The sequence below is a fragment of the Alosa sapidissima genome, chromosome 12 (genome assembly GCF_018492685.1).
Source record: "Alosa sapidissima isolate fAloSap1 chromosome 12, fAloSap1.pri, whole genome shotgun sequence".
Classification (NCBI taxonomy): Eukaryota; Metazoa; Chordata; class Actinopteri; order Clupeiformes; family Clupeidae; genus Alosa; species Alosa sapidissima.
In genome coordinates this window covers 38,119,097-38,136,029 of record NC_055968.1, presented here as the reverse complement: position 1 = coordinate 38,136,029, position 16,933 = coordinate 38,119,097, and the positions used below count along the sequence as shown (strand labels likewise).

Here is a 16,933-nt window from a genome sequence, read left to right as displayed (position 1 = left end):
GAGTCACGATAAAATGTAATGGTGTGGGTGCATGCATTTCTTTAGGAATCCGCCGTCTTGGTTTGTATAGAAATGAATATGGTTGGAAATACAGGACGGTTGATGATAGCTGACGTTATGATAACTACCGTGGAATGTATATGTAATCTTTTTGTTCCCCTGCTGTTCCATTCCAGCATTCCATTCCACAGACAGTGGAGGATCCTGCCGGAGCTCCCAGGATTCTGTTCACCTGTCGGACTCTGGCTCTGCTGGAGAGGTGGAGGAGTGTGAGCTGAAAGGTAGAGAGAGAGAGTGTGTGTGTGTGTGTGTGTGTGTGTGTGTGAGTATGTGCGTGTGTTGGTGTGTGTGTGAGTATGTGTGTTGTGGTGTGTGTTGGTGTGTGTGTGAGTGTGTGTGTGTTGGTGTGTGTTTGTGTGTGTGTGTGTTGGTGTGTGTGTGAGTGTGCGTGTGTTGGTGTGTGAGAGAGTTGGTGTGTGTGTGTGTGTGTGAGAGAGAGTATGTGCGTGTGTGAGTGTGCGTGTGTTGGTGTGTGTGTGTGAGTGTGTGCGTCTGTTGGTGTGTGTGTGAGTGTGCGTGTGAGAGTATGTGCGTGTGAGAGTATGTGCGTGTGAGAGTATGTGCGTGTGAGAGTATGTGCGTGTGTGAGTATGTGAGTGTGCGTGTGAGAGTATGTGCGTGTGTTGGTGAGTGCGCGTGTGTTGGTGTGTGTGTGTGTGAGTGTGCGTGTGTGAGTATGTGTGTGTGAGTATGTTGGTGTGTGTAAAGGAACACTTGTTGTTGTTGTCATTCTTCTGACGGATAATCATGTCCATCATGCTTCCATCATGCCTTCATCAATCATTATTCATATTGCCATGCAGTACTACAAACCATTAGCACAGGCTTGAATTCAGCTTTGCTTTTCAAAGAGCATAACAATATGCATGATTAAGCCCTTTGCACACAGACACACTCTATTTCAGGACCGTATCTGCAGTGCTTTGCACTGTTTGTGTTTGTTATCGGTGTTGCACCAACGTTGGCCTTTGGCTGGTCAGAGATGAGTCCAGTCTGGGGTCAGTCTGACACCAAAGAGGAGTGCTACTGGGGGTGTGCTCCCATGAGCCTACAGCATGGGCAGAGCCACACTAACAGCTGATGGAGTGTGTGTGTGTGTGTGTGTGCGCACGCGCGCACACACGTGTGGCCACTTGTGTCTCACTCACTGACGTGTGTGAGTGTTTATGTGTATGGTTCTTAGCAGGTGCTTTTGTTCAAAGTGACTTCAGGGTTCCTGCGGGGTCTTAAAAAGTCTTAAAAAGCCTAAAATTCAGAACTTTAAATTTAAGGCCTTAAAACGTCTTAAAAACGGACAGATTTTCTTTCCGAGGTCTTAAAATTCATTTAGTCAAGTCTAAAAAATATTTTACCATCGTTCATTTCCAGAAACCCTGGCCGCAGAAAGTTATTACAAAGTAGCAAAAAAGTATTGAGTCACTTTGTGTTAGGCCTACTATTTTTGTCATTTACCTTAGTAAAAGATATATTCTTTGCTTTTCTCTTGTCTCGGGGATTAACGCTCACGTTTTCAGCATGATGACTCACGTGTAATACCATGCAGCAACACAAACATAAACAACAATAGAGGGAGGAGAGAGATGCGCATTTTAACATGGTTAAACATGGTAACTTTAAGGTACGTTGTACACTCTGTGCTGGTGACAAAGTGCTGTCTAGCTAGAGATCCCAAGTCTCCCGAAGTTCTGGGAGTCTCCCGATAACGGCTTCCTGACGCCCGCAAATTAGATCAAATCTCCCGGAATCTAGAAGGAACAAGAACGTGCAAGCCAGACCGGGAATTCAAATCGCGTGTGCATCTGAGTTTAGCACGCACACGACGGAGAGGGAGAGAGAGGGGTGGTGCGTGTGTGCCTGAAGCGCATCCAAGACAGAGAGCATCCTGGCCTGTTTTGCTAAATCAACCAATCAATTTTCAGTGTAGGTGGGCTTTTATCTTTTTTCTCCCGAACTAAATTGATCAGTTCAGTGTATCTAGGAACAGGAGCGTCATGGCAGAGTCAGTGGCCCCCAAAAAGGAACATTTAAGACCCATTTCACATCAGACTACACAAAAGGGTATACCCTTGTCTCATAAGAGTAAAACATAATGAGTCTTGCACACTGCACTGTTTGTAGCATTGCCCAAGGCTGCAAAAGACTTGTTGAGGTGAGTTTAACAAGTGTCATTTAATTTGCTAGTATTCAGGCCTATACTAGATGGCTAGTTGCCAAAGCTACATTTTTTCAGAATTTCTTTGATTTGAATATTTTTTGGTAATGCGTCGTGTAGGTCTTAAATTTCAATCTTTATGGTCTTAAAATGTCTTAAAAAGGTCTTAAATTTGACTTACTGAAACTTGCAAGAACCCTGCAAGAACAAGTGTTGACTGTGACCTGGAGAGTGGGGATTTAGAGCTGGGTCAGAATATTATTATTAATAATAATAATAATAATAATAATAATAATAATAATAGGGCTGTCAAAATAACATGTTAATTTTGATTAATTACAGAAATATTAACGCATTAAAAAATGAACGCTGATTAATCGCATTTCATAGTGACATTTGACACAGGGCAGTCTGGCTATAGTGATTGAAGGAGGCAGACGAGAAAGCACTGCTTTGAATGAAACATTTGGCCTATAGGCTAGCTTTACCTAACCCTACCTTTTAAAAAAGAACGGCCAGACTAATCTGTTAAACTGTTGACAGGAACATCAATCTACTATTTCTGCAGTAAGGAATTTCCGTTGCCTACCATAGGAGTTCAAGTATCACCTCAATGCAAAGCAATACGGAAGTGCGAGTTAGCAGCACACCTCTTGATGATGATGCTAGCTGAGTCAGCAGCACACCTCTTGATGATGATGATGATAATGCTAGCTGAGTTAGCAGCACACCTCTTGATGATGATGATAATGCTAGCTGAGTTAGCAGCACACCTCTTGATGATGATAATGCTAGCTGAGTTAGCAGCACACCTCTTGATGATGATGATAATGCTAGCTGAGTTAGCAGCACACCTCTTGATGATGATGATAATGCTAGCTGAGTTAGCAGCACACAGTTAGCACACCTCTTGATGATGATAATGGTTGCCGCCAGCCGCCGTGTGCACTTGTAGGCTATGCTGCTTGTCTCGTTTTCCTACTGTTTAGTTTAATATTTTTCTACTCAAACGTGAACTGCTCCATTTCTTATCCTGGACTGCGGGACAGAAAAGGCAGCAACCTAGTAACTAGAAATGCAATTCCAAGGAATTACCAGTGCATGAAAATGCTAAAGTTGTGATGTAAAATATCATGTATAGTTAAAACAGATAATACAGAGATGGTTACTATGGTGATGCTAGGATAGACATGGTGGTTGCATAGCTTAATAAAAGTAGATAGTTTAAAAGTAGACTGTTTAAAAGCTGAATGTAGATAGTTTAAAAGTTGTTGATAGACAGTAGATAGTTTAAAAGTTGTTGATAGACAGCTAGTTTAATAGATAGTTTAATGATGGTTTAAAAGTAGACCGTTTAAAAGTTGAAGGTAAATAGTTTAAAAGTTGTCGACAGACTGGAAGTTTAATGAATGTTGATATTCAAATAGTTTATTTGACGATAACTGAACGTTGGAATGGCTCTAATGTTTGCTAGCAGTTATGCTAAGATTTTTAACTATGCTAACCATGTTACTTAGCATTGCTAGCACTGCTATAAAACATTAGCTAACATGCTAACCATGCTACTTAGTTAACTTAGCTAACGTTTTCTAGCAGTTTTGCTAAACATGCTAACTATGTTAGCAATGTTAACATGCTAACTATGTTAACCATGTGACTTAGCTAACCTAGCTTATCATTTTTAATAGTTATGCTAACTAGCATGCTAACAATGTTAACATGCTAACCATGTGACTTAGTTAACCTAGCTAATCATTTTAGCAGGTATGCTAACTATGTTAACTAGCATGCTAACAATGCTAACCATGTTACTTAGCTAATCATTTTTAGCAGTTTTGTTAAAAATGTTAGCAATGCTAACCATGCTAACTAGCTACAGTGGGTAGGAGTCATAGTTGATGACAAGTAACAATTACAATGGCTGAACAGTTAAAAAGTTAAGTAGTTTAAAGGGTTAAATTGTTTAATAGTGAAATATTGTAGTGAGGACTTTTATTTTGAAACAGTATTTGGCAGAGGAAGCAGTTGAACAGGATGTGTAGTCTTAATAGGGCCAGTTTGTATGCTTAAAGCCTGAGACTGGCAGTTGATCCAGGTGGCCTGAACACCTGCCATAGGATTCTAATTGCTTAACGGCCGTATTATAATGTCATAATCGGCAATGTTAAGTCTATGGGGATTTTTAAAAAGTTTTTCTTTAATAGTTTAAAAAGTGTAAAAGTTTCAAAGTTGAAAAGACATACCAACCTGATCTGTTTGAAGACCTACGTTACAAAGTTTGAATGAAGTTTCTAAGTTAAACTGTTCAAGAGAAATTGCGTACGGAAAAAGTGGTAAGCGGAATAATAAGAAGAAGAAGTTGCCTAGGAAGAACAGTACAGTGCATTTTCATGCACTGTAATTATGTGAATAAAAATCTACAACATGTTTGAATAGCCAAAAAAAGGATAAATCAGGGGGGGTATATCACATTTTACCTTGGTGTTAGGGTAGCCTACTCTGCACATGCCATTGACGGTGAGTGGTCAAAGTCAAAGTCAGCTTTATTGTCAATTTCTTCACATGTTCCAGACATACAAAGAGATCGAAATTACGTTTCTCACTATCCCACGGTGAAGACAAGACATATTTTACCAATTTAAGTCCACAGACAAACATAACATTCAAGTAAACAAAAAAAGTAAGTAAATAAGAGGGCACATATAATAATGAAAAAAATAAGAGCAGCAAAATTTGGTTGAACTTGTGCATAGACAGTCAATAAAATACTAGTGCAAAGTCAGGCCAATAAAAGGCCTGGGTAGTTCTGTTTGACCTAAGTAAGAAAGAAAGTGGCATAGTGGTGCAAGTTATGTAAGAGCAGCAGAAGTGTTGTGTTTTCAGGACAACAACAACAAGTTGTAAAGTGTACAAGTGTGCAAGTGGAGTAGTGCAGGCGGCCATTGTGGGTCCAATGTCCAGGATGTTATGTAGCTGAGGGTGGAGGGGGGAGAGGAGGGAGAGAGTTCAGCATCCTTACAGCTTGGTGTATGAAGCTGTTGGTGAGTCTGGTAGTGCGGGAGCGCAGGCTTCTGTACCTCTTCCCAGAGGGCAGTAGATCAAACCGATTGTGAGCGGGGTAACTTCAGTCATTTGTATTCATCATGCTAAAAATCACCAGGCACTACGCTGATGCCTGAGCCAAAGGGAAAATTATAATAAAAGGGAAAGACGTTGAACTTTAAAGTCTATAATGTTGGTTTGGCTCTTCATTGATTCACTCATCTGCCAAAATTGACTACGGTCTTTGGTGTTTTTAAAATTCCTTTTTAATACTACTACTACTACTAGGCTGGCTGCATGTATTAAACATGAACAGCAAAGACTACATAACAGACGGAGACTGTGCTCCACAGCGGGTACATAAGCTACGTTACCATTTCAAGCTTTCTTTAATAGGCTAATCCTACAGTCATATTAGCTACAAAAGACAGTGACAGCTCCACCAACCTGCCGCTGAGTGGGCTGTAAACAAGGCTGTGCTTTGCAGGTAATTGATGCCTATCGATTTCTACGTTCTAGGTAGCTGACAGATAGATCGTACATGGCTTCAGATGTATTTTTTGGTTACAAAACCTGACTTTTTATATTTAATAGTGCATATTTCTCGCTAACTTTTGTGAAATATCGGGCCACAAACCCTGAACTTACTTGTTGATACAGAAATAAGGGTTTCTATGAGTTAGCACCGCCATCTTGGATAACGTTTTTGAGTTAACTTTCAAGCAACGAATGTGTGTGTATGTGTGTGTCCTGCAGATGGCTGCGGGTGCGAGGCCTTGATGGTGGTTTCTCAGAGTGGCCTATCCCTGTCACTCGCTTCCCTCTTCTCAGGTACCTGCAGGGAGCAGGGTGGGTGGGCAAACAACGCCTGACAGATAGTCGCCAACTCTGGCTCACATCCGGCTCAGATTAGGGCCCAATCTAAGTATATATACTCTTTTGATGCCGTGAGGGAAATTTGGTCTCTGCATTTATCCCAATCCGTGAATTAGTGAAACACACACAGCACACAGTGTGGTGAAGCACACACTAATTCCGGCACAGTGAGCTGCCTGCATCAACAGCGGCGCTCGGGGAGCAGTGAGGGGTTAGGTGCCTTGCTCAAGGGCACTTCAGCCGTGGCCTACTGGTCGGGGTTCAAACCGGCAACCCTCCGGTTACATGTCCAAAGTGCTAACCAGTAGGCCACGGCTGCCCCTAAATCTGGTGCTGGTCCCAACCAGCTACTATGCAGATTTAGGCCTGTTGGTCTTTTTCACATCTGAAGACTGACCTGATGCCAAAAACACTCCAGAGTCTGTGGCTGTCTGTCAGCGCAGCTTGTTGCACTAGAGATAACCCTACAGGCTAAACACAAAGCAAAGCGAGTCTGTGGCTGTCGGTGCAGTTTATTGCAGTAGAGCCAATCATACAGGCTAAATGCAAAGCAGAGCGAGTCTGTGGCTGTCAGTGCAGCGTGATGCACTAGAGATAACCCTACAGGCTAAACAGTGCAGCTTGATGCACTAGAGATAACCCTACAGGCTAAACGCAAAGCAGATCCTGCTTACAACACCGGACCGCTCAGGCATGCACACGTTATCTGGAAAATGTACTGCAGAGTCTCTGGTAGGAACATTTTGTAAGTGTGTGTGTGCGCATGCTTATGTTAGACTGTGTGTGTGTGTGCGTGTGTGCATGCTTGCTTATGTTACTGTGTGTGCGTAGGAGGAATTGTTCACTTCAGTTCTGCAGTTTTACTCCTGAGTAGAATTAACTGCCATTTTTGTTTGTATTCGTCTAATTAACTTCGGTCGGTTTTCTGGCGTCCTGTCTTTGTTTGTACAGCTTGTGCTTTCTGATGGCTCTCTGAAATTCCATCTTGCTTTGATGATTAGTCAGCTCAGGCGACGCCAGACTCACCTCTACAGATTAGTCAGCTCAGGCATGACGCCAGACTCACCTCTACAGATTAGTCAGCTCAGGCATGACGCCAGACTCACCTCTACAGATTAGTCACCTCTACAGATTAGTCAGCTCAGGCATGACACCAGACTCACCTCTACAGATTAGTCAGCTCAGGCGACGCCAGACTCACCTCTACAGATTAGTCAGCTCAGGCGACAGACTCACCTCTACAGATTAGTCAGCTCAGGCGATGTCAGACTCACCTCTACAGATTAGTCAGCTCAGGCGACGACAGACTCACCTCTACAGATTAGTCAGCTCAGGCGATGTCAGACTCACCTCTACAGATTAGTCAGCTCAGGCGACGCCAGACTCACCTCTACAGATTAGTCAGCTCAGGCGACAGACTCACCTCTACAGATTAGTCAGCTCAGGCGATGCCAGACTCACCTCTACAGATTAGTCAGCTCAGGCGACGCCAGACTCACCTCTACAGATTAGTCAGCTCAGGCATGACGCCAGACTCACCTCTACAGATTAGTCACCTCTACAGATTAGTCAGCTCAGGCGACACCAGACTCACCTACAGATTAGTCAGCTCAGGCGACAGACTCACCTACAGATTTACTTCCTGAAAATGTTTTCTCCTTCCGCTCTCCCTCTTTGGCAGTTAATGTCCTGCTTTGGCTGCTCTCTTGTCTGGCTTGCTTGCACACACCCATATACTTCTGAATCCAGAGCACTAAATGTTACATGTCACCCAAAAGGGAGTGCTGCTCAGCGAGGCATCACTTGAAGAGATTATCTCTAAAATGGGAAATTAATATAAATTACAAAAATAAAGTATATAAAAGTTTATTATCGGCCATCAGTAGCCTATTAGTGCACTCATTTAGCTCATTTAGGTCATTTCCACCAATGGCGCGGCTCGGTTTGGCTCCGTTAAGTAAAGCGCGGTAGTTTTTTAGTGTTTTCATCTTCACTGGTAACGGTACTTTTAACTTGATAGGTGGGATGTATGTTGAGTAGCGTTGCATACAGTTAACGAGACCACAGCTTTCATAAGTATTACAAATATGTATTCAGTTCTACTGCTTTGGCTAGCTAACATTAGCTGCTAGTAAAAGACTGGAAACAATAGGTTTCTGCTCAGCACGGCTCAGTTGTTTTGGCACGCTTCGCAAATTCTGACCATGGAGACAGTAATAATTGTGTTCCGTACTGTACCGAACTTAGCCACGCTGTTGGTGGAAATTGAGAACCATCTGAAAGGGTTTTATTTTGTGTGAATAATAAAAAAAAATCTATTTAATTTTCTTTTCCCATTTTGGACTAAAACTCTTCATTCTCACATTCATCAACATTCATCCTAGTTAGAGAAATGTACCCAGCCAACAAAAAACCATGAACTCACCAAGACAGTCAGTATGAAGATTAAAATGAATTGCGATACGAACAGTATGCAATATGTAATTTTGCTTTCATCAAATATAACGATTTAATGATTTAATGTTTCACTAATTTATAGAGTGTAAATGAATATGTACCAGACTCATGTAGCTTTTATAAGTTAATATATATATATATATATACACACTCTTTTGATCCCATTGTTATGGCTTTTCCTGCTCAGCTGAATGTCATCACAAATATTTCTTTCTTCCATCTTGTTGGTCTTGCCTGTTAAGGTATCTTTTATATGGTAACTATTTTGATGGGCCTACTGGTTATTATTATCAGTAGATAAAATCTTAATTTTTATCCATGTTTATGTTCTATCACATCTTTGTCTCTCAAGGTCTATCTTCTAGTCATAGTTATGATGGAAGACTAAATTTTGATACGGTATTGTACAGGATTGTGTGCATTATGTGCTGATGTGTTCTAAAGGCAAATCTATTCCTTGCTAATAGATGCAGACATCAAGAGAAGCGTGACGTCAAGCAGCAGATCCTTTCTCAGCTCTGAGTCCATGTGAGTGACGTTTCATGTCTTCAGTCAAGAACTCACAGGATTACATCACAGTCCGCTGAGCAAATGTAATCACGATTTCAGATGTGGCTCAGGCTAATTGCAGGACCAGTGTGTTGTACTAGCGTTGTTGCTCTGTGAGCACGGTTGTCCCTGTGATCAGAGTAATGTCGATCTTGTAAATTTTTGTCTGGAGGTGTAAATCAAGAGTAGTCAAGTCAAGTTTATTTATATAGCGCATTTCATACACAGAGGTCATTCAGTGTGCTTTACATAAACAAAACTAAACAATAATAACAAATAAAAGCATAGAAAGGCAATATAGTCAAAGAATAGTTAAAAGGTAAATATCATAATAAAAAGAAAACATAAAACACAAGGTAAAATAGTTTAAAAATAAAGAATAATTAGTAAGCAAAAAACAAAGGCAAAAGTAGTAAAAAAATTAATAAAGACAAGGTAGAATAATTATCAAGGCAGATTCAGAATTTGTAACTCGGCACAGTTAGCAGAAAGCATCTGAGAACAGTTTGGTCTAGATTTAAAACTGCCTACAGTTGGGGCCTTTTTGATGTCATCCAAAAGTTGGTTCCACAGCTGAGCCGCATAGCAGCTAAAAGCTGCTTCACCATGTTTAGTTCTAACGGTAGGTTTTACTAGTAGGTTTTTCACCTGGGACCTAAGAAGACGAGAAGGTGTGTACTGCTGAAGCATGTCTGACAGGTATTTAGGTCCTGCTCCATTTACTGATTTATAAACAAGCAATAGTACTTTAAAGTCAATTCTGTGACTTACTGGAAGCCAGTGCAAGGATTTAAGAATTGGAGTAATGTGGTCAGTTCTTTTAGTTTTTGTTAGAATCCTAGCTGCTGCATTTTGTATCACCTGAAGCTGTTTAATAGTCTTTTTAGGAAGGCCTGTGAACAGTCCATTGCAGTAATCAACCCTGCTGGAGATAAATGCATGAATGAGTTTTTTTAAGCCCTCTGAGTTTGGCAATATTTTTGAGGTCGTAAAAAGCTGATTTAGTTATCGCTTTCATGTGGCTGTTGAAATTTAGATCACTGTCAATTAATATACCAAGATTTTAAACTGTATCCTTTGCCTTCAACCCTTTTGTGTTAAGGAGAGTGGCAACCTTAAGTCTTTCTTCCTTTTTACCAAATATAATTACTTCAGTTTTTTTTTTGTTCAGCTGAAGAAAATTTTGGGACATCCAGGTGTTGATTTGTTCTATACACTGACACATAGATTCAAGAGGACCATGGTCCTATGGAGCTATGATATGAAATCAAATTATTTTGGATGATTTGTCCAAGTGGTAGCATATAGAGGTTGAATAATAGTGGCCCCAAAATCGACCCCTGGGGAACACCACAGGTCAAGGACGTTGGTGTTGAGGTACAGTTTCCGATGGCAACAAAGAAGCTCCTTTCTTGTAGATATGATTTTAGCCAGCTGATAACTATGCCTGTAAATCCAACCCAGTGTTCTAGCCTGTGTAGTAAAATATTGTGATCAACAGTGTCAAATGCTGCACTAAGGTCCAGTATAGGGCTGGGATAAACAATTATTTTTTTAAACGATTAATCTAGCGATTATTTTTTCGATGCATCGATTAATCTAACGATTCATTTTTTCAGTCCGATTCGATTTCGATTATTGATTATCTCCTCATTAATTGGCTAATAGCAACTTATACATGTTTATTTACATATCTGAATGAATTAAACATGAATTCTTTAACATTGCAATATATGTTTATTGCTCTTAAGATTACAACATAAAAGACTATACAAGTGCAAAGTAATGCATTCTTAGTCAGAGGTAGCATTCAATAAAGTTCAGTAGTGTATAGGTCTAATTGAGTGCCTGTCACTTTTTAAGATGTCTTGCAATTAAACATTAACACAGTTAAAAGGCTGCTGATGTGTTTATGCAATTCATAACGTAGTTAGTTCAAATAACGGTTCGTACTTCCTTGGGACAAGCACTTTTGAGTCTTGGAAAACACCTTTCCATTTACATCCGGATTTTGCAAACATTCAGAGTCAATAAAATGAACCCTGCATGAGTAACGAAATACAAGCAGCTGTAAGTAAGCATGCTAAACTTGACATCCAAACAGTATTCTAACATTAGCTTTGAGAGACTGCTTGATTGCCTACTGTAACTTAACTTAATTTACTCTCCTCAATGTACTATGTTGTGATAAGACCTTAGCAGAGTTTACTTTAACTTTAATGCAGCAGTTTTGAACACATTTGCATGGTCACGATGCTAAGCGGATTTAATAGCAATTTAGCCCACTGTGTTCTATGCAGTGCTTCTATGTGGCAACAACAATCCTTCAACAATCGTGAATATCTTGTTAAATGCACATGCAGAGGAGGAGCAGCGGGCTCGTTACGAGAGAGAGCGGGCAGGGCGAGGAAAGGCTGTGTGAGTAAAAAGTGCAGCTCAATGAAATTATTTTATCTTATCTTTTAATTTAAATAGTAAGTTGATAAAAATATTAAGCAGCACACGTTATGCTTGACGAATCGACGCGTATATTTTGCGTCGACGTATTTTTTGCGTCGACGTCATGGATTACGTCGACGCGTTGTCCCAGCCCTAGTCCAGTAGCACTAGGACTGATGTTTTACCTGAATCTGTGTTGAGGCGTATGTCATTGGAAACTTTAATGAGAGCTGTTTCAGTGCTGTGATTTGCCCGAAAACCACACTGAAAGTAATCAAAATACCCATTTGATGTTAGGAAGGTGGTTAATTGATTAAAGACTACTTTTTCAATAATTTTGCCAATAAAAGGTAGATTGGATATGGAGTTGTTTAGCATGGAGGCATCCAGGTTATTCTTCTTGAGAAGTGGCTTTACAACAGCTGTTTTCAGTGACTTAGGAAAAGTGCCAGACAGCAGTGATACATTTACAATTTGAAGGACATCCGCCGCTATGAGGTGAAAAACAGTTTTGAAGAAATTGGTAGGCAGAGTGTCTAAGACACATGTGGAAGAGCTGAGATTCTGTACCGTTTTTTTAAGTGTTTCGTAGTCCATCAAGCTGAACTCTGACATCAAGTTTAGTTTCCCTCTGTTTGTTGCTGGAAGTTCAGGTTGTTGAATTTGTAATTGAGCAGATATGTTGAGTCTGATTTTGTCAATTGTACCTTTAAAAAAAGATGAAAATTCATATTAGTTGAGAGAAGTTCAGGCGCTAATTGTGAGGGGGGGTTTGTTAACTTATCAACATTTGAAAATAGAATACGAGTGTTATTTGAACTTCTATTGATAATGTTAGAAAAAAAGGACTGTCTTGCTTTGCATATTTCAGAGTTATATGTGCGGAGCATCTCTTTATGGAGTTCATAGTGGATCTGAAGTTTATATTCGCAATTTTCTTTCAGTCTTCCTACACTCTCTTTTTAGAAGTTTAACTGCTGGATTTTGCCTCCATGGTGCTTTCTGTTTGTCCTTAACTTTCTTGAATTGTAATGGAGCAATGTCATCCATAATGTTTGCCATTTTTGCATTAAAGTGATCAAATAAGTCTTCTACAGAGTCTGACAGTTGACTTGACTTTAGTGAAAGTGCTTGCTCAAAGAGAGCACTTGTCTGATCATTTATGATTCTCTAAGAAATTATCAGATAAGGCCAGTGGCCGGTTGCACAAAGCAAAGTTTTTCCCTTAAAATCTGATTAAGGGGTCCCTTAAAATAAAAACGGTTGCACAAACACCCTTAAGTTTTCTCCTTAAGGTTTCCTTAACATTTTCCCTTAGTATTTAAGGGTTTGTCCTTATCTTGTAAGAAATCCCTTAAACTGTTGCACAAACGACCTTAGTAGTCTAACTAAGGGGAAAAACCTAAGGGACATCTGACTCTACCTTAACCATATTATTAACCGAATTGATGCTGATAAATGAAGTTTATTAACTACTTTTGACAATTCAAAATAAAACCTCTCTGTTAATATGCTTCCTCTTCCTAGGCCTATCAGAAACATGCCGTATTGTGTGGTTTACGTAGGCTAATGTTAACAATTCATGTGGATGTCTTGTTAGCCTATGAGCTTCGGTTCGGTTCGCTAGGAAAAACGTTGGTGCACTGATGACAGTCAGGACCATCTCTAACTTGCCAACTAGTATTGTTCAGTTCATGTATTTAATATAACATGCTTTACTTTCTACCTGGATAATTTCCGTGAATATTAGGTAAGATGAATGATAAGATCATTAAGCTTTACTGTGTTTGGTGGGTTAACTAACATCACGGCAAAGGCAGTTAGCTGTAGTAGGGCTGTAGGCTACAGCTGTTGAACAATCTCCGTGGAAACTATAGAATTTTCGTGCCGGAAAATCCCTTTCAGTGCAGTAAATCCCTTATCGTTTCTCCTTAACTAAGGAAACATTTTAAGGTATTCTGTGCAACACCCTTAAGTAAATCCCTTACCTAAGGAGAAATTAAGTCTTAAGGGTCATACTTAAGGGGAAAAAATTAAGGTGCTTTGTGCAACCGGCCACAGGTCTTTAACAGCTGTAGAGACAGCGAGACCCTTTGTGATAACAAGGTCGAGGGTATGGCCGAGAGAGTGTGTTGGTCCCTGTACATGCTGTGTTAGGGAGAAAGTATCGATTAGTGCAATGAATTCCTTGGCATAATTGTTTTCAGGATTATCCACATGCAAGTGATATAATAAGACAGTCAAACTCTATGCAAACGACTGATAGCAGTTCACCTAGCTCTTCAAGAAAAACTTTTGCTGAATGTTTTGGAGGCCTGTAAATTGTCAGTAATAAAATCTGAGGAGAAGACTTAATGCCTGCACACAGATATTCAAATGAAGTAGTATCACCGAATGACGACTGATTGCACTGAAAAGACGTCTTGAAAATTGTGGCTATCCCCCCACCTCTTTTATTTGCTCTGGTAGCACTCAAAAAACTAAAATTTGGGGGAGCTGATTCGATAAGAGTAGCAGCACTGTTTGCTTGATCTAACCATGTCTCAGTTAAAAGTAAAAAATCAAGGTTGTGTGTGCAAATTAGATCATTAATTAAGAATGATTTGTTTGAAAGAGATCTAATATTTAGGAGTGCTAGTTTTGCTGTAAGTGTTGTTCCATGGGGGAAATCTGAGGTTGAATTGGTACGGGTAGGAGATTGGACTGGTTTACTCTATAAGCTCAATGTATTTGTGTTCTATTTCTTGTCAATACAGGAATAGAGAATGTCATGGGCTTACTGGGTCCCGGCATGTTCTCAAAACTACTGTCAGTACCATTTATATTGCAGGGACCCTGAGAATATCATACAATACCGTCATCATCATCATCAAATAATTGTCCCCTGCAGCTGCTATATGCCAGCTGAGAACATGAACTAAGAGGTTGTTGCTGCTTAAGAGATCCTTCTGAATGGAAAGGGGGAGGCCGTGGAGGTGCCATGCGCACCTTTGGTGCTAAGGGTCTTGGGGTACTAAAAAGTGCTATTTAAGATCTAATCTTGTGTTTTCCTAGTCATATGTCATGTTTTTGTGTCATCAGTACCATATATTTATCTGATGCTCTTATTTCACCATAGATCCCCTAGCTTCCTCCAGTCCAACTCTGCAGAGTCCGTGGCCATGGGGCTCCTACGGCAGTTTGAAGGCATGCAGCTCCCAGCAGCCTCAGACCTGGACTGGCTGGTACCAGAACATGATGCTCCTCAGAAGGCATGTGTACAATGCACGCGCACACACACACACACACACACACACACACACACACACACACACACACACACACAAACAAACAGACCAGGGCCCGTATTCACAAAGAATTTTAAGGCTAAAAGTTGCTGTGGTGAGAATTACAAATGACGTGGAAACAAAACCGAACTGAGATGTGTTAAGAAAGGGAGACGCTCCCAGGTTTATTACAAGCCGGCTCGGAGGAGAACGTGAAACAAGTTGCCTTGTTCAAGTCACCTCACAAACTGAGATGTCACAGCCTTATATTCTGTTAGTAGGCTCTTTGTCTGCTCCAGTGGAAAAGTTCAGACACGCCCCGGACATATGCGTGCTTAATTGGTGCCGACCACCTATGGTGAAGTCTGGCATAAGACAAAAGCTGGGCCGTCTAACTGCCGAATTTAGGAGAAGCTCCTAAAAATAATTGGCGTGTCACTCGTTTTTTTGTTGTTGTTTTTTTTTACTAAGAGTAATTCTCGAAGCACTTTTGCCCTAAAAGTAGCACCTAAGTCTAAGTCTGGGACAGCTTAGAAGTCGAGAGCACTCCTAACTCAAAAAGACCTATTCACAAACACTCCTAAGCCTCTTTTTGTGCCATTTCACGTTGCTATGCCGATGTTTTGAAATGAACATGCGGTTACAGGAGCTCTTGATCGCGAGGCAATAATTGTCATTGTAACTAATGGATGCAATAATGCTACCAACAACCAAAAACATTCATTGCATGTAAACTAAATGTAACGTTTCATTGTACATCAATTTAAATTGTTTCTCCTCTTTGCGACTGTACGTCTTCATACAGATTAATTAAAAACATGTTGCAAAGATACTGCTTCAATCCGTAGTGTATTTCATTATGCTACTAGGCTATTTGTTTTGTCTTACTCTTTATTCATTTAGGCTATTTATTCATCATCTTCACAGTACTTATAGCGCACACATTCTCACCAGCAAAGACCTGTCACCTGTCACTCATCTTCACAGTACTTATAGCGCACACATTCTCACCAGCAAAGACCTGTCACCTGTCACTCATCTTCACAGTACTTATAGCGCACACATTCTCACCAGCAAAGACCTGTCATCTGTCACTCATCTTCACAGTACTTATAGCGCACACATTCTCGCAGGGGAGGTTTTTGCCCTCATTCCCGCATTATAATCATCAGCCAATCAAGGTGGTCACTTCAGTCAAGCTTGTACATGAGTAATGACATCAACCATAGCGGAGCTCTTATCTGAGCAGTTGGCATTTTTCCTTACGAAGAGCAAGTAAGTCTGAGAGGCTTTGCGAATAACTTATGAGGGAAAACTCCTACCTAAAATCGTTTAGTGCGATTTAGTAGTACTCCTAGCGGTAAGATAAAATGCTTTGTGAATACCGGCCGAAACAATTCACCCTTCGCTAAGTCCCGCCCTCCTTAGTTACTGTTGCTATGCCTGACAAGCTTTAGCACCCTGCACGTCTATTACATAGGGGGAGAACAGGGACTTTTCAATGAAATGTAATTTACAAAGACATCGTACCACACTGGAAGCTAATATTTTGTCACTAGCAACCTACATCTGTCCTCTGTCAAATACAGTTGGAATTTCATCTCTGAACAAAACCGTTCATGAGTTATTTAAGCAGAAGTCGAATGTGCGTTTTGTTTCATTCGACTCTCCTGGCGAGAATGAATGGGACAGGCATGGGGGACGAAAGAAACATACCATTTAAGCTATGTACTTCCCACAACTTTAATATTTGACAACATATCATGAATGGTACTTCAAATAGGTGTTATTTTTAATAGATTGCTGATGGGCTATACATCTTGGTGAACTTCTGTTAACAACTTCTTGCCGTTATTGTGAAGCGTGTATCTCGCGGTTATGGAAATATCATGCAATATGCCATTTTTATAGTTAGAACAATATGTGTTCCCAATTATATCATGTTTCTATAGTGTAACATGCTATTTTACTGTGTCTTTACGTGGGTTAGGGCACCACACATTCAAATAAGTGCCCTTCATGACCCACAGGCCTTCAGTCTCCACAGGTTAAAATGGCAAAACTCGAAAAGCTTGTCAGACCTCCCGTGCCT

The 16,933-nt window shown here is 40.5% G+C and overlaps 1 protein-coding gene across 6 annotated transcripts in view; it reads left to right on the top strand.

The window, feature by feature from the left end:
- The window catches only part of rubcn (rubicon autophagy regulator), a 63,223-nt gene that overhangs the window by 32,208 nt on the left and 14,082 nt on the right, over positions 1 to 16,933 (top strand). For 4 of the 6 annotated variants that reach the window (XR_006035316.1, XM_042111752.1, XM_042111750.1 and 1 more), the window contains exons 11-14: positions 177 to 281; positions 6,011 to 6,085; positions 9,055 to 9,115; positions 14,694 to 14,826. Coding sequence is in view for 5 of the 6 variants with exons in the window: in XM_042111752.1 (XP_041967686.1) it covers positions 177 to 281; positions 6,011 to 6,085; positions 9,055 to 9,115; positions 14,694 to 14,826 (374 nt within the window). In the remaining variant the exon portion in view is untranslated. The remainder of the gene's footprint in view (positions 1 to 176; positions 282 to 6,010; positions 6,086 to 9,054; positions 9,116 to 14,693; positions 14,827 to 16,933) is intronic. The other 2 variants (XM_042111753.1, XM_042111754.1) reach the window with 1 other exon arrangement.